Source organism: Podarcis erhardii (genome assembly GCF_964252035.2).
Source record: "Podarcis erhardii genome assembly, chromosome: 5".
Taxonomy (NCBI): domain Eukaryota; kingdom Metazoa; phylum Chordata; class Lepidosauria; order Squamata; family Lacertidae; genus Podarcis; species Podarcis erhardii.
The window spans coordinates 35612375-35636206 of NC_138509.1; the positions used below are offsets into that span (position 1 = coordinate 35612375).

Genomic DNA, 23832 nt, shown 5'->3' on the forward strand with positions numbered 1-23832 from the left:
CTGTAAAACTAGGTCATGTTATTTGCTCTGTCCCTTAAAGACATACACATCTTGTGGAACAATAATGAACCTTCAAATTTAAAGAGACTGTTCAACAGTATTATGTACATTTCAATGCTTTCTAGAGACTTGCCATGATGGGTATGTGATAATCCTTCTGTCTTAACCATTTTGTTTGCTCTGCATCTCAGAGTAGACCCACTAAGGGGTACGAATAACTTTCATTTCATTTCAATGGGTTTAGTTTGAATACAACTTACAGGTGTACATGGATACAAAATAATGATGGTGATGCACACAGGACAAAAATAAATAAATGTAGATATACAAATTATATATCACTAATTTAAAAATAAATCTTCAGGTGCGTTACATTTTTTTAAAAAAAAATGCAAGGAAGTGCAATGTACATTTCAATGTTTTGTACAGACTTGCCATGATGGGTGTGTGATAATCCTTTTGTCATAACCCTTTTGCTTGCTCTGTGTCTGTTTCATAATTAACAATGCAGAAAGACACATGTTGCATAATTATACAGTAGCTGATGAAAGTGATCATAATCTCTGCAGTTTATTACAAACTAGGTCTTCTTCAGTGTGTATTAGAGATGTGGTTGCTATTGATGAACAGGAGCAGGTAAGCAAAAATATTTTCTTCCATTTATCTTTTTCATTTCTTTTTTGGTGACATACTTTGGTCTTACATTTTAATAGCTTGCATTTAACAGAGTTACACATCCAGAAATTAAGGCTACTTGCACAAAATCTGCGGGCAAAGAACTGATGCAACCATGGGGGAATCACAAACTGAATAAATGTATACTTATATACAAGCCTTATACTGGTTCCTTGCAACTACACTTCTCCCAGCAATGGCTGAATCTGTTTAGGGCTTTCAAGATCAGCACAAACACTTTGAATTGTACTTAGAAATGTACTGGGAGTCAGGGTAGATTCTGTAGGACTGGTTTTATATGGTCGTGGTGGCTTTTCCTAATTACTAATCTGGCTGCTGGATTCTGGATTAGTTATCATTTCTGAGTCATCTTCAAAAGTACCCCACGTAGAGCCATACCAGTAGTTCAAGCGGGAGATAAGCAGAGCATTTACCACTCTGGAGAGACAGTGTACAGCCAGGTTGTGTTTCAGCTCGTGTAGCAAACAGAGCTGGTATACAGCAGCCCTGGACGCAGAGTAACGTGCACTTCCATGTACAACTGTGAGTTTAAGTTCTGTGAGCCTTTGTCATAGTGCTTTTTTCGCAAGGAAAATAGGGGCCAGAACTCACCATGAAGTTGTGACAGCAAGTTCTTACTATTACCTGAGAGGTGCCAAAACCACCTCCATTGTGTTCCCGGCTGGAAGAAAATCACAGATCTTTTAAAAGAACTATTTTAAGAAAGGCTTCCAATCTTTGCTAAGGAGTTTGTAGCAACAGATATTGTTTTACACAGGTCAGCGATGTGGCTGTTTTGGGTAGTGGTGTGCTTAAACCAACAGACAACAGAGTCAGAAGAATTCCTAAGGAAACGGCACTTGAATCCCCAAGAATTCATGACTATTGTGAGTTGCTTGTTCAGATGCATTTGATAGAAAAAATAATTTGTACATATTTCTTTTAAGTGATATTCCAAAGCATTTGCTTTTCACAGAAGGATTTCCAGGCCTGCCTGAGTTACCCCAAAGAGGCTTGATGGATTATAATGGATGAATTTAGAAGACCCCAAGGCCAAATGACAGTTTCTGTTTAATGCTTAAAACATTGTTTGCCGATAGCTCCTCCTGGTTGCTTCTGTTCATTACAGCCAGCAGGGGAGGAAGGCAGGATCCAGAACTTTTTTCTCTTCTCCTCATCACCGTTGTACCTAAAATCCCATGTAGCACATCTAGATTTAGAATAAAGGTCTCAATTTGCTGAGAATTTCTTTGTTCTTGCAGAATGAAATAATCCAATATTGGGGATACCCCAGTGAAGAGCATGAAATCCTGACAGAGGATGGCTACTACTTGCAAGCAAACAGAATTCCTTATGGAATGCACAGTTCTGGGAAGACAGGTAATTTTTATAGGAATGCACATAGCCCGGAGAAAACAAATATTTGCTTAAAATCTCAGAATTAACTAGCTCAGTTAAGTGAAGTTCACTAAATTAGTTCAAAAATCTTTTAACTACACCTGACAGTAGTTGCCATAATTGCTGGATGAACTGAATGTGAATTAACTTCATTTGGGGGTAATATTTTTCAAAAAAATCTAATTCATATTCAAGTCCATTCTCTTTTATGCTTTAGACTCTTTGGACTTTAAGGTTCGGAATGATTGAAGACAATAAGACATATCCTACTGTGTGTGTTTGATGTGATCTTAAGTCTTCTTACCTATATTTTATATGGCAGCACAGCAGCTTATAACATCTGAAAGCTAAGTGAAATTGCCAAGGATAATTTGAATTGAACTCTGAACCAAATATTAACTAAACTACTTCATTTTGCAATTGGACAAACGTTTCTTTCTGGTAATGTTGAACTTTGACTAGAATTAGTTCATTTTCCAGAAAGACATTTGAAGCTCTTTTGTCTATGTCTCTGTGTGATGTTGAGTAAGAATGAAGTGCTTGGATTAAGCTTTTGTGGGTGCATAAATGGTGATTTAATTCAGAAAAGGAGTACCATCTTCTGCCCAATTTCTCCTATCTGAGCTCAGCTAAACACCTTTGTCTTTCCCTACCTTATTTCTGAGCCATTCACAATGAGGTGGCATGGACTAAATGATTTATTTACACCACTGAGTCAGGCCCTGCTCAAGACATTTCACTGCTTGATGAGAAGGCCAACAGCCCTCTCCAATCCATTCCATGTACAGAAGCCATTCAGATAAGCCAAGGGACAACATCATTCATTTATCTTAGGATATAAAGGTTGGAAACAGCAGGGCATGTAACATGGTAATTATGAAGCTCTGTCTTCCGACTTCCCACTCCAAATCCTCTGCTACCTGAAGCAACTGCCTCATTCTGCATATCAATAGGGCCAGCCAAACTATTATTAAATAGTGCCCAAAGGTGGGACAGCCATGGCACATACCTAGTTAGAAGCAATTATCTCTGTAATATACATAATTGTATCTATTCTGGACTAGAGAAGATCATCACAACGCACAATGTTAATGAAGTGAACAGAAATTATCTAAAAGGTAGATTGTCTACAATATTATCTAATGCCCTTTTTCTTGTTTCCCCCCAGGTCCTAGGCCAGTTGTTTTACTGGTACATGGTGTTTTGAGTGAAGGTAGGATCTGGATTGCAAATCTTCCCAACAATAGCCTAGGATTTGCTCTAGCAGATGCTGGCTATGATGTTTGGATAATAAATACTAGAGGGACCAGCTGGTCTAGAAGACACAAGACTCTGTCAATTGACGAAGAAGCATTTTGGAATTTCAGGTATAAGGCACAACTTGTAGCTTGGATAGTTGAGATAATTGTAATAATTACTGTCTCTGGAGTATAACTGATACCAACATATCTTTTTTCCTTCTGTTGAGTCAGAAGTGCTTCAGTCCTGGAAAGACTTCCAAAAGATGGGACATGGTGGATTATGGTTCCTTTTCTTATTATTTTTAGAGCCTACATCAACATGACAAAATGCATGACTTTATATTCATGCAGGCTGAATTTGTGGAGCTCTGAGATGTAGCTAAGGATAATAGGTAGGACTGTGCATTCACTCTGGATGAATCCTAGATCCTGAACTGAATCAGGCCAATCTGGTATTTACTGGGAATGTGTAGATGAAGCTCTAGATTGCCTGGGTCTGGGTTCACCTGGAACAATACAAAGATGTCAATGGGGCAGCGGTGGTTGGACAACCACACATTTAAATCACTTAACATTCTCTTTAAAGGCACAAACCCTTTTAGGAATGGGAGATCACAGCCCAAATCACCCCAATTCACCTCATTATTTGGGGCAGAGTCCATACACACCTCTAATAGTGTGCGCTACTAATGCAACATGAGGCTAAGGGGAGAAAACTTCACTTGCATTTTGTTCGTGTAATGTCTTACAGCTTCCATGAAATTGTGATATATGATATTCCAGCAACAATAAATTTCATCCTGCAGAAAACCAAGCAAGAAGGGTTGTATTTTCTCAGCATGTCTCAGGGTGGGACACTTGGTAAGTAATATGACACAAATGGAATCCATTTACTGCCTGAGCCCTTAATTTTAAAACCTTCTTACAATCCAAAATTCACATCACAGATATAGTTCCGATCTAATAATTCAGACTGAAAGAACAAGCAGCAACTGAAGTGCTGTTTTTTGGTGTTGGTTTTGAGGTCTCTGGTTTTGAGGCCTCTCCAAACTAGTGGCAGACAAGTATATAGGGAGATAGAGAGCTGTAGTACCAAGTCAGACGGTTGGTCCCTCCAGCTCAGCATTGTCAAGAGTTACTGGCAACAGCTTTCCTGGGTAACCGATGGGAGTCTTTCTCAGCCCTACCTTAAGACACCTGGATTGAGCACACATGAATGTGCTCTTCCACTAGGATAAGACCATTCCCCAGTATGAGAGACCCAAAGATTCAGTGTGCATATTGGCTCTGGTATATCTGGAAAAGCTGCTGAATTCTGGAATTCTTTCTCTTTGGCAGGTTTAATTGCCTTTTCACTCAGGCCACAGGTTGCTCAGAAAATCAAGCTCTTCATGGCTTTGGCTCCTTCCTACACATTTGTGGACACCAGTGGACCTGTTGTGCTATTTTTCATTCTTCCTGATGGATTTATCAGAGTAGGTATTTCTCATAGGTTTTTCTTGTGTGTATACAGTGGTGCCCCGCAAGACGAATGCCTCGCAAGACGGAAAACCCACTAGACGAAAGGGTTTTCCGTTTTGGGGGTGCTTCGCAAAATGAATGTCCCATGGGCTTGCTTCGCAAGACGAAAATGTCTTGCGAGTTCCTGCGGTTTTTCCCCCTCCCCCCTTTTTCTAAGCCGCTAAGCCGCTTATCAGCTGATCCGCTAAACCGCTATTGGGCTTGCTTCGCAAGACGAAAAAACCGCAAAATGAAGAGACTCACGGAACGGATTCTTTTCGTCTTGCGAGGCACCACTGTAATCAGCTCAGTGATATGGGCACTTCATTCCTCAAGCTTGGGGGGGGGGGGGGTCGTGCAAGATGTTATGTATGTTCCTTGGTGTCTCCTGCTCTGAGCTTGAGTCTGCATCACCATGCAGACTAGACGTTTGAGGTCTGCATTGTGATTCGCTGCCTGGCACAAAGCAGCCAATCATGCACTAGGGGGCGGGGGGAGCAGAAGTGTATATAAATCAGACCCATTTCCATGTTTTACCCAGTCTGTTGCCGAAGCCTCAATAAAATCTTTAAGTTGAATCACTGCCTTGGGTCTTGCATGAATAACTGGTACTTCCTTAGGAAATTAATCCTAAAGAGACTCACCAAGATCTCTGTGTGTGTTTATTTTACAGCTCATATGGGGGAAGAAAGAATTTGTTGTTCTTAATAATAAACTGAAAAAACTGAATGCCAAGCTGTGCAGTTATCCTGTAGTAGATCAATTTTGTATCCAAGGTATTTTCCTAATCGCTGGATGCAATCTAAATAACTTAAACGTGGTATGTTGCTAAATATATTGACAAAACAGCAATATATTTTATTCTAATAGATAAAGATAAATTAACCATGCAATCCAAAGCATGACTATTGAGTAACTAATATGATGGAGTTCAATAGTACATGCTTCAAGGTTATGCATGTATAGGATTGGAGCCTTAAATGTGCAATTGAGTGACCAGGTCTGTACATGTTGCAGCTAGAATTGAGAGGAATTGAGAAGAATCTTTGTGGAAGAGACCCTAGTACATTACCTAATGGATAAACTATATGGTTTTTGTTGTTCTCTCTGGTTTTTCTTGTTTTGAGTGCAGTAAAATAAGAAGACTGTACAATGGTGATGGTATAAAATCAAGCCAAATTTTTATTGACAGTAGCAGACAGAGTAAGAGTTGGAATGGCCTTGGGTCCCAGTATCAGTTCATCATTGCACAAGCCCCATATTGATGGAATGGGTCTGCTGGGTTTGGACCACCCCAAACCTGTTTGGTGGGAGTCAGCCCATGTTTAACTTTGCTGGGGTGAAAGCCCAACAAACGAGGCCTCACTGGGCAACCATGGTGCAGACTCCTACCAGGCTGATACCTAACACTGAGCTTGCAGGTGGCTGTGGTTAATTATTCCCTTAGGACACCCCTAAGGGTGTGTTGACCCTGCTGAATTCCATTTCTACCCTCATACAAACAGAAGTAGAACAGAACAGAACAGAACAGTGAAGAGTAGGAAGAAGAGGAGGAGGAAACTCACAATCACATCTTTCCTGAGATGGATGTTTTCCTATGTAATATCCCTTTCCCTTTCTCAATGTTGTATTGCTCTGATGCTGGTGATGTTTTTATATTGCAATTCATCTCTCTCCTTCCTCAGTATAATCAGAGATGATTCTAAAAGATATTTATATTCTTATTATTTTCCTCCAATCCAGAGTCGAGCAGATGTGTATACTGGAATTCTTCCAGATTTTACTTCTGTAAAAAACATGATCCACTTGGTCCAGGTGGGGTTTAATGCATATTTTTCCTTATTTCAAAATTAAGAGCTCATTTGAGTACAAATGAATGCTTGTTGTGTGTGAATATATAAGGGTTTTCTTTTTTTAATTTACAGAAGGTGACAGGAAAGTTACAGTAAATGAAAAACAATATAGCAATAAATGGTATATGACAAGCTACCACTCACAGGAGCTTTTTTGCCCTGAGTTATTGCTGGTGTAGTTGCCCGGTTACATGTGATATATGATATATAAGTGTCTACAGATGTAGAAATTGGCAATAATAACATGCAAATGAAAGCAAAAGTAAATATCCTTAAACAGGGTCATGCACAAGAAGAAATAAAGAGAAACTTTTCTATTTTGTTGTCTAAAGAGTAGTTCTTAAACTTCAAACCTAAAGTGATTTTTTATTCATTATATTTGAAGTGATCATTAATTTGAATTTGCACACTGCAATTTCTCATTACCTTACACAGTTTGGCTGTTACTAGGATAGTGAACATTAAGGATTGATTTTTGAAATTATTTTATACAAGTTCCAGTATCATTTTCTTATTCATTTGTGATGTATGCAAAATATTGGTAAAAACAGATTGTATTGTTTAAAAAACCAGATAAATATGAAAATGTTTCCAGATAAAACAATAATATATTCTTACGAAACCACACACAAATTTGTGAAAACAATCTAGTAATCCATCATAGACTGCCTTGATTGGTTGTGCTCTTTATGTGTACAAAGAAATTCACGACAAAATAGTTAACTTATATTTTGATTGCTTGAAATTTATAGCAGGATCTTTGTTGACTATATAATCATATTATACCATATTTGCCAATGCAAGTAGATAAATAGGTACCTCAGTGGCAGGAAGGTAAACGGCATTTTCGTGCGCTCTGGCACTCGTCACGGTCCTCAGTGCACCAGTAGCAGTTTAGTCATCCTGGCCACATGACCCGGAAAACTGTCTGTGGACAAACGCCGGCTCCCTTGGCCTGAAAGCGAGATGAGTGCCGCAACCTGATAGTCACCTTTGACTGGACTTAACCATCCAGGGGTCCTTTACCTTTTCTACCTTTACCATACCACATTTTATTATTATTATTATTATTATTATTATTATTATTATTATTATTAAGGCATTGGGGACAGGGTTCTGACAATTCATACTGCCAATTTTTAATCTATGTGTACTTTATAAATATATCAGCATTAAAAATTTGAAAATTCAGTACTTTCTCCCTTCTTTTATAGGTTTTTAAATCAAAAGAACTGAAATATTTTGACTATGGCAGTAAGAACAAAGCTATATACAACACGGTAATTATAAGGGTTGTTGTGATTGGGATTTGTCATAGATTTCAATGTGTTAAAGCTGCATATTTATTTAAGATTAACTCTCATTGAACTTAATGGGTCACAAAAAAAGATGAAGAAAAGGTTTAGGAATAAACCCTGCACAAATTTATGACAGATTCGTTAATACGTTAGGAAAGAAAAGTTGAAACGAATGCTCAAGGAACCATTTCCCCATAATTTTGATCACACTGCATATGAACCATCAGATTGGTTGATGAAACCCATTTTAATCATTCTGATATTTTCATCCACAGACCACTCCTCCAATCTATCAAATCGAAGACATGGTCGTGCCAACTGCTGTGTGGTATGGTGGACATGATATTATAGAAAACAGAAAGGACATTCAGCTGTTGCTTCCTCGAATCTCTAATTTGGTTTTCCATAAGTATATTCCTGAATGGCAGCATGGCGATTTTCCATGGGGTTTGGATGCTCCAAAGAAACTATTCCCTGATATATTTAAGCTGATGCTGAAGTACAAATAAAATGTTACAAAAGTCATATATACTGCATATATTCCATTAGGACTTATAACAACCCATGTTGGAGGTGTCATTTTTGGCGATTTCCCTTAAAAATACCTTAGCTATCTATGTGAATTTGCGAAAAAAGCTCAACAACTTTTCTGTCTGGATTTTCACTGTTGGAAATATGCCAGCCCTAATTCCATGTGACTTTAGATGCTGCAATATGTCTGTATAACATGTATATATGATCAATTTGTTAACTGAGTTTTGTTTCTATTACTTATTGCTTGCCATCAAATTAAATCTACCTGTTTGCACTGACACAATTGATGGTAGAATTGCATGATCATGCACTGCAAAAGCACATTTCTCTCTACAAAGGTCACATCTTTTAGTCACAAAATAGATATTACCTGTTCTCATTTGATGGAGATCCTTGTAGATTAGAGGTCTTAACCTTTGAGCGGAGGGGATCATAGGCCCTTTTGAGAATCTGATGGAAGAAATGACTCCCCCTTGCAGAATTCTTCTCACAAAGACAATTTTCTATGGTACAAGAAGGAAATAAGATAATATTTTTACATGCATCCCACAGGCATCTGTTTGGCCACTGTCAGAACAGGATGATGAACTAGATGGGCCACTGTCAGGGACTTGGTAGATGAGGAGGAGTGGTGGGAACTGCCAGTGTAAGTGGCTTACAGAGAGGGAGAAGAGGAAAGGAGTATGAAACCAAGACCATGGTGATCTGAAACTGAACACACCCCAGAAGAAGAAAGGAGCTTGGAAATAATGGGTGATGAAGAACAGGAGTGAGATAGCAGGTGCTCCAGCCCTGAACAGAGACAGGGGTCAGATGTATTAGAAACCGTACAGCAGGCAAGTGGCATGGTGTCTCTGGAGAGTATACTAGAGCCCCTTCCTTCCCCCAGGCGTGGCCTTTGGGTCTCAAAGCAGAAAGCTAAACAGACACAAAGGGATTTCCTTAGAAGCCACCGTAGACGGCAGGAGGAGTCTGAGGACTATGAGGTAGAAGGAAGGAGCATCATTCTGAGCAACGTTGGTTTCATTGGTTGAAATAATTTTTGGTGCCTGGTTTATGGGCCCCCTGAAGTTCACACATGGAAGCCTAGGGGTCAATGGACCCCAGATGAAGAACCCTGCTGTGGATCATTGTCCTGACAAAGAGATCATGATGCCAGAGGTAGGAGAATGTACACCATTTCTTCCAGCAACTCCTGAGCTTTGCACCCATGGAAGCGCCAGAAGTAGGGTGCTTTTTTCCAACTTTGTGCTCATACTAATCTCACCAATCCACCAATCCAACCAAAAGTGTTCTCTTCCAAGTCGCAGTAACAGCTGGAAAGTGGTTCATGTTTGGGTTCTGGTTTCAGGCACAGCCCAGGACACGTCCGGGGATGAGCAACCTGGTTCCCACCACTTGTTGGACATCAGCCCCAGCCAGCATAGCCAACTGTCAGGGATCACAGGAAATGTGGCCTAGGAACAATTAGCACAGAACTGTCAGGGATCACAGGAAATGTGGCCTAGGAACAATTAGCACAGGTTTCAGACCTTCTCTGATTAAGATTCAGAAACCAAGGCACAGGACTGTCTATGTTATAACATAGAAAGTATTAAGTATCTGTTCCTTAGGATGTTTCAGAAGAAGAATCAGCTGCAGCACTCTTATTACCTGTATACGGCATTTACCTTAAAAACCCCCAAAAGCTCTTGAACAATTGGAACAATTGGAAATAATTGTTATCACCAACAGCAAGCTCAACAGATCCAGCAGGAACCCAGTTTATTAAAGCTAATGCAACAGGACAACCTCACTAACCAGCAGAAGTGCAGGTTAGAAAAGACTGCCACAAGTCACATTAGAACAAAGCTTATATAGCAGTTTCAAACACAGCACACAAAGAGACATAAAACTTAAAAACATCCTTCTACATACAGCAAGAAAGGTTATAGGTCATAGTATGTAAAGATGCATGACTCCCCACTGGTATCAATTTCCTTGGGGTGCCCCAAGACATTTGGTCTCAACTATCCCACTTTAACCCCAGCTAGCTTGGCAACCAAGCCTTCAGTAGGGGCCATCTTACTTCCCTGTTCCCAAAACATGTCAAGAAGCTTCATAGCTCAAAACACCATTTAAACTTCTGCTTATGCAATGATTCAGAAAATCCCTTGTCATACCACAGGTAAGCACGCCACCCAAAACTATTCCCTTATCCTTCTAAATCAAACACTCTTGTATTCTTTAGTAATAGCCATTTCTTTAATCAACTAATACACGCTGTTTCATAGTATATTTTAGATCTGGCAGTGAGAATCCGCCTCTTTCTTTTACATCTATTAAAATTTTATATTTAATCCTTGGCTTTTCCCTTGCCGGATAAATGTAACTATCTCTCTTTGCCATTGCTTAAAGCAGCTCACCGGAATTGTCTGAAATATTCATCTATACCACTGCCCAGAAAGGAGAGTCTCATCCTATTCCATCTTTCTTTGTCTTGCTTAATCTTACTCTACACAACCTCATAATTGTTCTGGATCAGATTCATTTATAATCCTTATAAAGTCCATTTCTCATATAACTGTGTGATTCCTTTGTGTCTCACTGTTATTCCTCCAACTTGTCTTGTTGTTATACTTCTGTTACCTCCACTTTTTTCCTCTCCCAGAAATCTTGGGCTCTTTGCAGATCTGTACATCTATGACTTTCAACTTTGTAAGTGGAACTGAGTCCCTCTGGGTATTCCCATCTAAATGGCATCTTCTGTTTCTTTAATGCCTCAACCAAAAATCTGTATTCTTTTATTTTATTTGGGATTTCCTTAGGAATTATAATACTTTGATCTTCTATGCTTAGATTGTTTTGAAAATGAGTTTGCAATCTTTTATCTCTCATTGCTCTTGAAGAAAATTGCACCAAAAAGTCCCCTGGGAGTTTCTTAGCTTTCACATATGATGATTTAATTATATAAGCTCTGTCTATTGAATTCTCCATTATCTCTGGTTGTAGTTGTGAAAAAGATGCCAATTCCTTTGCCAATCTTTTTTAAAAATCTTCCTCCCAAAGCTCCAGTATACCTCTATACTCTATATATATAAAATCTCCGAGACTGCAATCTTGTCCTCTAAGGTTTATTTCTCAGCTTGCAGAGCTGACACCTGACCTTGAACTTCTACTATACACTTCTTCTTCTTTTTTGGTATCTTGGCTCCCTTCAGAAAGTTTTTAGACTGACCCTTCCAATGGTGTTGTCCTTTTAGCCAAATCTTTAATGTCACTGGTGCAATCCTTAATGTTCTTCAATAACTCAGCCAATGCTAAAGAATTTTGTTCTACAGATAAATGAATTCACATCAAAATCTCACTGAAATCACCTTCAGCTGGCAGTGACGCTTTTCTGCCATGAGCCGTCACCATCTGTCATATCCCCTTTTCTCCAACAGTTGGTAGTATACCTTCAGAAATATCTTTATTGCTTTCCACACCTGTCTTCTCTTGTCATGACCTTATTTTGCCACAAGATGGTATTTTCTTAAAGTGTATACCTGTTTACATTCCAGTATGCTCTTTTGCCATAGTCCCAATCCTCAAACCTTTGGAACTCAGCAAAGGATCCCTGGGGGCTCATTGCACCAAATTCAGGTATTCATATTGTATCCAACAGAGTCCATTGGCTACAACTATAAATGGAAAATAATTGTGGTAGAAACAGTCCTTTATTGAATTATAAATTTATGTCCTTCTATTTCACATTTCTCTATCTACTCCTTTCTTCAGCAAACCAAAGTCCCCCTCACAGAAAAAAAATCTCTTAAATCAGCATACAATCCATTTTAATAGTCAAGTACCTTTTGGTATAATTTTAATCCACAAAGGAAATTGAGGTTGAGATTGTCTTACCAGTTATTCTTGGAGTAAACCTTCCTGCGTCATTCGCCATCCCCTTATTACTCAACGTGGCAAGATGTTACTTGGCAAAGTAATTTAAAGCCAGTACACAGATTTGTTTTGCTGCTTGTTGTTTACCATTTTAAATGGGTTGTCCTGGCACGGCTACTCCTGAGGAATCAGAAATGGAGTCCCTACATGGTTCCTTCTACCCATCTTGAATGTCGCCCTACGCTGGTACCACTCACAATAGGGAGAGGCTCTCTTTCTGGCTTGGGCTCTCTACGCAGCCCCGGTACCCACTGGGGAGATTGGGGACATGGTGCTGTCACAGCCCCCTTTAAATTCCTCATGGAGTTGCCCTTTAAAAAATGTGCTTAAAAAAGGGCAGCAAATTCTAAATCACATAGTCTATAGCAGGCATCCCCAAACTTGGCCATCCAGAGGTTTTGGGACTACAACTCCCATCATCCTTAGCTAACAGGACCAGTGGTCAGGGATGATGGGAATTGTAGTCCCAAAACATCTGGAGGGCCGAGTTTGGGGGTGCCTGGACTATAGGAAAACACAAACAGTATCTATAACTGCATTTTGTTTTCCCTAAATGTAAACTTGAGTCAAGTAGGATTAAAAGCATGTTTCATGGGGGCCAGGAGATTGAGTCACTGGGGAAGAATTCATGAAAGCTAGAAGGGAGAATTTCCTCTCACACTTTGAATTATTGGGAGAAATGCTCTGCTTGGTCTAGCCAAGTGGATACTCATGTTGTGTAGAATCTACAATTCATCAAAACTTTCTAATTTACAAGGCCTTTGTCCCTCTTGGTCTCATTTAATTTGAATCTAGAAAGGAACAAGAGTGAATTAAAGCACACACACACACACACACAGCGATCATGTGAATGCCAACCCCAAAGTAGGATCAAGTGGATTAGGGTGGCTTATTACCAGGTAAATGTGTGTAGAGTACACCCACAATCAATCGATTACAAAATCCACGTAGGCCTCATAGATCAGTTGCTTAACCTACATATTTCAGAGGTTGAATGTGTAATGGTGTCCAGGGTACTGCATGCCACCATAATTATTCACAAACCATATGCAGCTAAATTCCCTTCAACACTTCTGCAGCATCCAGCTGAAATTCAGACTCTGTTGGAGAGGAGCAGGTAAGCCAAAACCTTCAGTTGGCTTTCGGTGGTGTATTTTTTCCTGTTGCAGCAACTTTTCAAAAAGTGTATTTAAGCATAGCTTGTATTTTGAGCAGAGCTCTCTATTAATGCCCCATACAAGTGAATAATAGTTAAACTTGCACTATTACCTAAATTGAACAATAAGAATATGAGATCAAGTTTATATCCTTCCAACCACTCCTTTCTTCGGCAACCCAAATTTATTACAATTCCTCTAAAATATAAATATAAATATGACTTAATCTAAAAATAAGTATCTAAGTGGGCTACATTTTTTTTTAATAAAACAAGGAATTGCAATATGCATTTCAGTGCTTTGTACAGTCCTGCCGTATCACTAGGCAAATGCTCAGTGTGTGATCATATTTTTATGAAACCTTTTCTGTTGCTCTGCATCTGCTCCAATAGTGTTTGATGAAACAGATATTGTTCTCTGTAGCTGATTACAACCTAGGTCTTCTGCAGTGTCTGTTTGAGACCTGGTTGCTACTAATGAACAGGAACAGGTAAGCAAAAATACTTTCTTCCATGTCGCTTTTAAATTTATATTTTGCTGACATAGCTTTTGTCTTGCATTTTATTGGCTTGCAGTCTTAAGTTGTACATTTAACAGTGTTCTGCATTACTGTATTGAAGTCAAATCAAGTAAAAAATGAACAGACTTGCATCCCATTGTATATAATAGTAGGTTTTACACACTACCAATGCAAGTTTAAAGTGTATTGTACCATTTTAAAATAAACTGCAAACATGTTAACCAGGCCCACACAGTTTAATTGATTGATTCATGGAGTGCTGCAGACCCCATTTCCTAGTATACCAGCAGCAACAGACTCGTCTGTGACAATGGTCCAGGGAACAGGAATTCCCAGCATCTTCAGACTCCAATGAGAACTCTATTTTTGTTAAGTTGTGGGTGAACATATCAGACAACACAGTGATTCTTCAAACAGCTCTTGTTTAGTCACAGGCCAGAACAGAACTGAACTGAAGGGTTCAGCCAGCCTGCTTATATAGAGCTCCACTACAACGCAACTGTAACACTTTCTGTAACTATCCAATCACTGAACGTCACTTTCAATCCCTTATTTGCATATGTGGACCTGAGTGAAAACTATCTACAGTATCCCCCTGCTGGCCCAGGGTGAGAACTTCAGTACATAACAATTTCCCAGAATGCTATTTGGTGTCATTAATTCCTCATCTGATTGATTGTCTGCTTCCATGCCTGCTTATTCAAAGAAAGTCCCAACAAGTTCTGTGGGGCATATTTCCAATAAATCCCCATTATCTTTGGTTCAGGTGTCCAGTTGATACCATACAGCCCAAATTTTCATTTTCCCTCACCATCTCATTTTCCATCTGAGCTGGTTTGCTGTGACAATTGCTGCTCTCCTTCAGTTTGGAACTCAGCCTTTCAGGTGAGGGGCTAGTCATTTCACTTTAATAGGTTTAAGTTCTGTGAGCCTTTGCCATAGGGCTTCCCCCCCTAAAAAAAAGGTGTCAGAACTCACCATGATGTTGCGACAGTAAGTTCTTATCTGAGACGTGCTAGAACCACATTCCAGTGTGGTCCGACCAGAAAAGAGCACTGGTTGTAGTAAGCATTTTATTTGCATTTCATGGAGTCTTTCTGGAAGTGTTATTCAGACTGTGTTGCTCCTTCAGCCTCCAGTAAGTTGGGCAACTTTGTTCAAGTAATCATTCCACCAAACAAAAGCTCAGCAAGAAATTCTCTATGTTCAGTGGGAGATGCCCTATAATTTACAGCCAGGTATGAGCCAGTACCTTAATCATGCTCTGAAGCAACTTGGAGCTTGAAGTGATATGAAGCAACTCACATACAGTGGGAAAATCCTTACTCATGAGGCGCAAACTGGGGGCATTACCTGTCCGAACCACCTCAAGAATGTGGCTGTTTTTGTCAGTGGCATGTTTAATCCAACAGACAATCGAGTCAGACGAATTCCTAAGGAAACGGCACTTGAATCCCCAAGAATTCATGACTATTGTGAGTTGCTTGTTCAGATGCATTTGAAAACAACAGGCTATTGCTAGGACAAAATAATTTGTACATATTTCTTTTAAGTGATATTCCAAAGCATTTGCTTTTCACAGAAGCATTTCCGAGCCTGCCTGAATTACTCCAAAGAGGGCTTGATAGATTGCAATGGGTGGATTTAGCTGACTCCAAGGCCAAATGACATATTTTAATGATTAATACATAGTGTATTGATTGCGCCTCCTCTGCTTTTGTTCATTACAGCCAGCAGGGGACAAAGGCAGAATCTGGAACTTTTTTCTCTTCTCAGCACCATTGTAACTAAAAACCCCTGTAGCACATCTAGATTTAGAATGAAGTCTCAGTCTGCTGAGCCTTTCTTTATTCTTGCAGAATGAAATCATTCAATATTGGGGATACCCCAGTGAAGAGCATGAGATTTTGACGGAGGATGGCTACTACTTGCAAGCAAATAGAATTCCTAATGGAATTCTAGTTCCAGTTCTGGGAAGACAGGTAATTTTGGAATGTAACTGGTTGGTGTTTTTTTTAAGGAAGTGTACTGAAAGGATTCAGCATAGCCTAGAAGTTCTTAAGCTTAAAGTTCCTAGTTGTTGCAGAAAATAAGTCACATCCAACTGTGTGTGTTTTAATGTTTATTTACCTATATTTTATACATCAGCACAGCAGCTTGTAACATTCTGAATGCTGATAAAAAATTGTCAGGGATAATTTGAACTAAAATCTGAACTGAACATGGAATAGTTCATTTTGTAAGTGGACAAATGTGAACTGGAATTAGTTCCTTTTTGGTCATGTTCAACTTGATCTAGAATTAGTTCCTTTTCTAACAGCACTTTGCAAGCTATGGAATCTTTCTTGAAAATCAAAGGAATGACTTGTCTACACAGGCATTACTGTGAGTTCTTGATCTGAGTTTCCTATTTTACTTGCTGCATTATTTTAATGAATTGTTTTGCTGGATATTTTAATGATGGATGCTTATATGTGTATTGGGTTTTTGTATTTTGTAAACTACTTAGAGACCTATCTAGCATTAAGCAGTATATGTATTATTGTATTAAGTGGCTAAGAACAACTCCTACTGAGAACAATATTATCTAATGCCCATTTTGTTTCTGTTCCCCTCCCACCAGGTCCTAGGCCAGTTGTTTTACTGGTACATGGTGTTTTGGGTAAAGGTAGGACCTGGATTATAAATCCTCCCAAGAATAGCCTGGGATTTTCTCTAGCAGATGCTGGCTATGATGTTTGGATAATAAATACTAGAGGGAACAGCTGGTCTAGAAGACACAAAACTCTGTCAATTGACCAAGAAGCATTTTGGAATTTCAGGTATAAGGCACAACTTGTAGCTTGGATAGTTGAGATAATTGTAATAATTACTGTCTCTGCAGTATAACTGATACCAACATATCTTTTTTCCTTCTGTTGTGTCAGAAGTGCTACAGTCCTGGAAAGACTTCCCAAAAATGGGAAAAGGTGGATTATGGTTCCTTTTCTTATTATTTTTAGAGCCTACATCAACATGACAAAATGCATGACTTTCTCTATATTCATGCAGGCTGAATTTGTGGAGCTCTGAGATATAGATAAGGATAATAGCTAGGAATGTGCATTCACTCTGGATGAATTCTAGATCCTGAACTGAATCAGGCCAATCTGGGATTTGCTGGGAATGTGTAGATGAAGCTCTAGATTGCCTGGGTCTGAGTTCACCTGGAGCAATACAAAGATGTCAATGGGGCAGCGGTGGGTGGACAGCCACACGTTTAACTCACTTAATATTCTTTTAAAGGCACAATCCCATTTAGGAATGGGAGATCACAGCCCAAATCACCCCAATTCACCTCATTATTTGGGGCAGAGTCCATACACACCTCTGGATTTGCTCTCTCCCTCCGGCACTGATGGCAGTTCCCTGACAACCACATTCTCAGTTCAAACCACATTTTAAAATGTTGATATACAATTTATATACTAATTAATATAAAAATAAACCTCTAAGTGGGTTACATTAAAAAAACAACAAGGAAAAAGGAGAAACAACAATATACATTATAATGCTTTGTAGAGACTTGTCATTAGGCAAATGTTGGGTGTGTGATGATGCTTTCTTTCTCAACTGTTTTCATAGTTTCCAGAAGCTCCTGGCTGGTTGCCCTGGAACGTATAAAGACAAGGAAAGTTTCTTACAGTCCTTTTTCATTTCAAACACAGAGAGGCTCTAGAATCCAGCCTCTTGGATAATGGTGTTGTCCTCTGTTAATCTGCACCCCCCTTCTCTCCCACTTCCTCATTCGCCATCATCATCACTTGCTGTACGGGGGCTGCTAAGTGCCCTCTGTCTTTGAGTTCTTTCTCTCCTACTTTTAAAGCTCACTGGGTTCTGGGAAATGGAAGGTCTGGAATGTTTTCTAAGAACATGTCAGCAAGGTGTTGCTCCTCCTCTTCCATTATTTCCCAACCTGCCTCTGAGCTGCTACCTCCCTCAAACCCCTGTTGCAAATCGATACTGTCTTCCACTTCCTCCTCCCTGGAAAGGTCAGGAGGCGGAGGCTGTCTCCACCACTCCTCTGCTCACTCCCTGACACAAAGGTCTTCTGCTGTGTCTATTTGAGAACTGGTCGCTACTGATGCACAGCAACAGGTAAGCAAAAATACTTTCTTCCATGTCTCTTTTTAATTTATTTTTTGGTGACATAGCTTGGGTCTTGCATTTTAATAGCTTGCATTCTTAAGTTGTTCCTTTAACAGTGTTATACACTGCTGAAGTACAATCAGTAATTTTTTAGCAGACTTGCTACAAATAATGGTCTGTTCCCAGCTAGAATTGGTGTCTGAAGGGTGCAGTAAGACTTTTAAAAAGTACTGGGTTTAGGAGGGCATGCTGTCTGGTGTCATGACTCAGTTGGCACTGTTGGGTCTAGCTCTAGCATGGCAGATACTGGAGGAAGATGAGAAGGAATGGAAGTGGTAGGCTGGCCCCTAGTCGACTTCCGCTTTTACCACAGCTGCAACAGTGTGAGCTCTGACTGCAGTAAGCAGGTCGGAGCATACACCGGTACTGTGAGGAGCAACGTTAGGCTAAACGACCCCTGAAAAGGCTTGGAAGGAAGCTCAAGTCAAAGGAACTTCGGCAGTGTCCTTTTAGAGCACCCCTCGCTGAAGAAAAAGCAGCTGAGTTGGGGGGGGGGAATCCAGGCACAGAGAAGAACAGCAAACAGACTGGTGAAAAGCCTCACATCACTGAAGCAGCGACAAGATGGTAAAATCTCTATTTCTATATTAAAATAAACGTAAAGTGGTAGCAGCAGTAACAAAACCTAAAAGGAAATTAGACAGGGGGGGGGGAGGTACTCAAGGGGGGGGAAAATCCCTCACGGAGCGAGTAAACCCAAAACAAGATAAATAGTAAAAATTGCGGAGGAGAAGTAATGCTACCACAAAAGTAAAGGAAAGACAGAAGAACAGAAAAAAAATATGGAGAGAGTGTAAAGAAATCACTCAGATTGCAATTAAACTATTTGAAAAGCACACTATCTGAAACGGACTTACTACAAAGTGCAAAGCGGTACAGGCTGCCTGTTGTTGGAGCTGGGTGGAGGAAAGCAGCTTTGAAACTGAATGTCCTTGAAGGAAAGATAAGGACAAAGGAATAAGGAACGCTGTGGGGGAAAGGAGGGGAATTTCACAGATAAGATAAGATGGCGTCGAAGGTCTGAAGACGCTGAGTAATCATCAAGAAGGAGGAAGAAGGAGGAAGTAACGAAGACAAAATAGTGAAAGAGAAGATTAAAGGAGGGCAGAAGCTAGCAAGCAGAGCAAATGAGAACACAGTGACACCCAGTGGACAAAGTAGGGAAAGCAGTAATAAAGGAAAATTGGAACAATAGAAGGACATCTGGGGGTTGAAAAAGAGAACGCAAAATGTCTCATGCAATTAAAAAACAGACTGGAACAGGAAGTCAACAGCAACAATTAAGAAGAAACTCAGGCCTTGAAGAAATGGATTTGAGGCAGCTTATTATTAGTTTGAAACTGGACGTGGGAGGATTGAGAAGAGAGCTGGAAGAAAAAATCAATACAATTGATGGGAAATTAGAAAAATTAGAAAACACAATGAAAAAAAAATGAAAAAGAGAATGAAGAAATAAAGGAAAAATTAACAGAAGTCTTAGAAGGAATGAAAGAGACAGATAAGAAAGTACAAGAAATTAAGAATAAGAATCAACAAATGGATGAGATGGTGAAGAAAATTAGCAAAGAACAAAGGGAACAAAGAAAAGAAATGGACAAATTGAAAAAGGAGATGGAGGAACAAAAAGCAATCCAGGAAGCTACTGGGAATGCGCTAGCAATGATACAGATGCAGATTAAAGAGAAGACCTTGAGATTCAGGAATGTGCCAGAAGAGGAGAAGGAGGATATTTGGAAGAAGATGACTGAAACTTTAGCAAAGTGGCTACATTTACAGGAAAAAGACATAATAGAACAGACAGAGAAAATCTTCAGAGTGAACTCAAGGAAAGCAAAAATGAACAAATGGCTGGCAGACTGCATCATTGTATTCACATCGAACTGGATGAAAGATAAGATCCTCCAAGTAAAGAGTAAGAACAAATTAACCATAGATGGAAAGGAAATAATAATTTTATGAGAAGTCCCACCTAGGCTGTTAAAAAAGAGACAGCAATTCCAATTTCTAACAAAAGCACTAAAGGCCAAATCAATATCCTTCAGATGGGAATACCCAGTGGGAATTTCCTTCAACTTCAAAGGAAAAAGAAGACGATTTGAGACATTTGAGGAAGCAGATATGTTTTGGAGGAAGTATCGAGGAGAATTAGGAAGCGGGAAAAGAGAAGCAAGAAATGAGGAAGGAAGAAAGGGAGAGCTATCGGATGAGGCGGAAGAAGAAAGAGCTCAGCAAAGGGTGGAAGGATAAAGAACTACGCCAGTGGTAAAGAATCAGACCAATAACTATCACAAAACCCTTCTCCTTTACCACTACAGATAATTTAAACTCTTTCCACTAACTTTATAATTTTTCAACTAATATAGAATGAAATTTAAATTGTTATCTTGGAACGTAAATGGTTTAAATAATAGGAGGAAGAGGCAGAAAATAGAACGTATCTTAGAGAGTAAGAAGTGGGACCTTGTTTGTTTACAAGAAACCCACATCAATACTAAGCATAAAAGACTATTGGTAAAACCAAAGTTAGGGGAAGAATTCATCGCATCTGATGTAAGAAAAAAGAGGGGGGTTGTAATGTATGTTAAAAGCAAATATGAACCAGAATTGTTATATGAAGATAAAGAGGGGAGGATTGTAATAGTCAAAATATCACTAGAGGGGGAACCAATGGATATCACTAGAGCGGGAATCTATGGATCAAATAAAAGAAAATCAGAATTCTATGTTAAAGTAACATCATTATTAATGGAATATATAGAGATGAGAATTATTGTGTTAGGGGATTTAAATGGAGTAATGGAACCAGAATTGGATAGATCGCAGAAGAAGAGGCGGGGAAATGAAGGGAAGTTGCCAAAAAGCTTTATGGAAATGGTAAAGATTTTTGATTTAGTGGATATATGGAGATCCTGTCGAAAAGGAGTTCACATATTTCTCAGAACCAAAAAAATTGTATAGTCGAATTGACAGTATATGGATTACTAAGGATATGACAATTGAAGCAGAGAATGCCGAAATATTACCAAAAACACTTACAGATCACAATCCAGTGTCATTAACTCTTAAAGGAAAAGAGGAGAAAGGGGGGGAAAGGTGGAGAATGAATGTTTTCTTATTAAAAAAATGAAAAAGTAATACAAGGAGCCAGAAAGTTGATGAAGGAATATTTTGAAAACAATTGGAGGAAAGGGACAGATGTTAAAACAGTGTGGGATGCTGGGAAGGCAGTTGTTAGGGGATATTTCATACAACAAAACTCAATAGCATATAAGAATAAAGAAAAAAGAAAAGGGAACTTTTAGAAGAAATTAAAAGGAAGGAAAAATTGGCCTATGCAAGCAAAAATAAAGAGAGATTAAATCAAGAAATTAAATTACTGAGAGTAGAATATAATAATATTATAGAACAGGAGGTAGAACAACAAATCAAATTTTGGAAATATAAAAATTTTGAATGGGCAAATAAACGAGGCAAGATCCTTGCCTGGCAATTAAAGAAACAAAGAAATGAAAAATTAATAAATAAAATAAAAGTAGAAGAGAGGACAATAAGGGATATGACAGAAAGTAAAAAAGAATTTGAAAAATATTACAAAAAATTATATCAAAAAGATGAAGTGCCAATAGAAGAAATAGAGGAATATATAAAGAAAAATAAATTAATAGAGATAGCAGAAGAAGACCATAAATTATTAAATGAACCAATATCAACCGTAGAAATTAAGGAATCAATTCAAAAATTAAAAATAGGGAAATCCCCAAGTCCAGACGGCATACCAGCAGAACACTACAAAGAAATGTTAAATGAATTAATCAACCCACTAAAAGAAGTAATAGAGGAAGCAGTAGAGAAGGGGAATATTCCAGACTCTTGGACTCAAGCGTATATAACGCTCCTGCCAAAACAAGGTACAGACTTGGAATCTGTCTCAAATTATAGACCTATTTCATTGTTAAATTTGGATTATAAAATTTATGCAGGATTATTTGCTAACAGGTTGAAAAAAATTATAGGAAAAATAGTACATAAAAATCAGGCTGGATTTGTGGAAGGCAGACAAATAAAGGATAATATTAGAAATTTAATAGACATAATGGAATATCTACAAGTAAGAAGAGATAAACAAGCAGCCCTGATTTCAATCGATGCGGAGAAGGCTTTCGATAAAATCTCATGGGAATTTATGAAAAAACTATTAAAAGAATTAAAAGGTATAAATGCAATATATAACCAACAGAAAGCAAAAATTATTATTAATGGAGAGTTTGGAGAAGAAATCAATATCTTTAAAGGTACAAGACAAGGATGCCCCCTATCCCCAATGTTATTTATAATAGTATTAGAGTTTCTATTAAAGAAAATAAGGCAGGACAACCAAATAAGAGGAATAGTAGTTGGTGAAAAAAGATACAAGTTAAGAGCCTTTGCAGACGATGTTATGATCACAACAGAAAATCCCCTACAATGTACACCTAGAATATTGGAATGCATAAACGAAAATGGCAGATTAGCAGGATTGAAATTAAACTATGGGGAAACTAAAATATTACTGAAAAATATGGAAGAAAAAGATAAAGTGAAATTACAAGAAATTACAGGATTGGAAATTAAAAAGAAAATAAGGTATCTTGGAATAAATTTAACAACAAACGCTATAGATTTAAGTAATGAGAACTATGGGAAAACATGGAATGAAATAAAAAATGATTTGCAAGTATGGGGGAAATTAAATCTTTCTTTACTAGGGAAAATATTGGTAATAAAGATGAACATATTACCAAGGATGATGTTTTTATTTCAAAGTATCCCAATACTAGGAGGAAATAAATGTTTTAATAATTGGAAAAGAGATTTAGCCAAATTCGTATGGTCAGGGAAAAAGCCAAGAATAAAACCCAAAATAATGATAGATAAGGAGGAGAGAGGAGGATTTGGTCTCCCTGACATGGAGTTATATCTTGATGCGGTGGGTCTGACCTGGCTAAAAGAATGGATCAAATTAGATGACTCGTATGTATTGGATTTAGAGGGAGTAGAGACGAGATTCGGATGGCATGCCTATCTAATAGATGAAAAAGTCAAAATACATAAAGGCTTCCTAGGGCATATAGTTAGAAAGTCTATATATAATATATGGGAGAAATATAAAAGACTCCTAGAACCGAAAACTCCCTGGTGGGCATCGCCGGCAGAAATTGTTGCAGTGAAAAAATTAAATATGAAAGAAAATTGGGCTACCTATAAAATTCTATTAAAGGAAGAAAACGGAGAATTGGAATTAAAGGATTATACAGAAATTAAAGCTCATATTAGTGATTGGTTCCAATATATTCAAATTAATTATAGATTAGTGAAATACAAAAAGTTAGGATTTGAAAAAGAAATATCAAAATTTAATAAATACTTAATTCAAGAAAAATAAAAAAATACATCTAAATTGTACAATCTGATTTTAGAGTGGGAAACAAAGGATGAATTGGTTAAAGCGTCAATGATTAAATGGGCGCAAGATATTGGGAAAAATATTTTGTTTGAACAATGGGAAAA

The 23832-nt window shown here is 38.4% G+C and overlaps 2 protein-coding genes across 2 annotated transcripts in view; both read left to right on the forward strand.

Annotated features, from left to right (window-relative positions):
- The first annotated feature begins 531 nt into the window (after positions 1 to 531).
- Positions 532 to 23832, forward strand: part of LOC309342763 (uncharacterized protein) — a 34002-nt gene continuing 10701 nt past the window's right edge. The window contains exons 1-14 of the mRNA XM_081863590.1: positions 532 to 636; positions 1454 to 1562; positions 1938 to 2055; positions 3242 to 3440; positions 4066 to 4175; positions 4653 to 4789; positions 5488 to 5634; positions 6558 to 6629; positions 7882 to 7947; positions 8241 to 8471; positions 10234 to 10313; positions 12060 to 12123; positions 15957 to 16079; positions 18206 to 18234. Coding sequence (XP_081719716.1) covers positions 545 to 636; positions 1454 to 1562; positions 1938 to 2055; positions 3242 to 3440; positions 4066 to 4175; positions 4653 to 4789; positions 5488 to 5634; positions 6558 to 6629; positions 7882 to 7947; positions 8241 to 8471; positions 10234 to 10313; positions 12060 to 12123; positions 15957 to 16079; positions 18206 to 18234 — 1577 coding nt within the window. The 5' untranslated portion in view covers positions 532 to 544. The remainder of the gene's footprint in view (positions 637 to 1453; positions 1563 to 1937; positions 2056 to 3241; positions 3441 to 4065; positions 4176 to 4652; positions 4790 to 5487; positions 5635 to 6557; positions 6630 to 7881; positions 7948 to 8240; positions 8472 to 10233; positions 10314 to 12059; positions 12124 to 15956; positions 16080 to 18205; positions 18235 to 23832) is intronic.
- Positions 14373 to 23832, forward strand: part of LOC309341923 (lipase member M-like) — a 55705-nt gene continuing 46245 nt past the window's right edge. The window contains exon 1 of the mRNA XM_081861897.1: positions 14373 to 14705. The gene's annotated coding sequence lies outside the window, so the exon portion shown is untranslated. The remainder of the gene's footprint in view (positions 14706 to 23832) is intronic.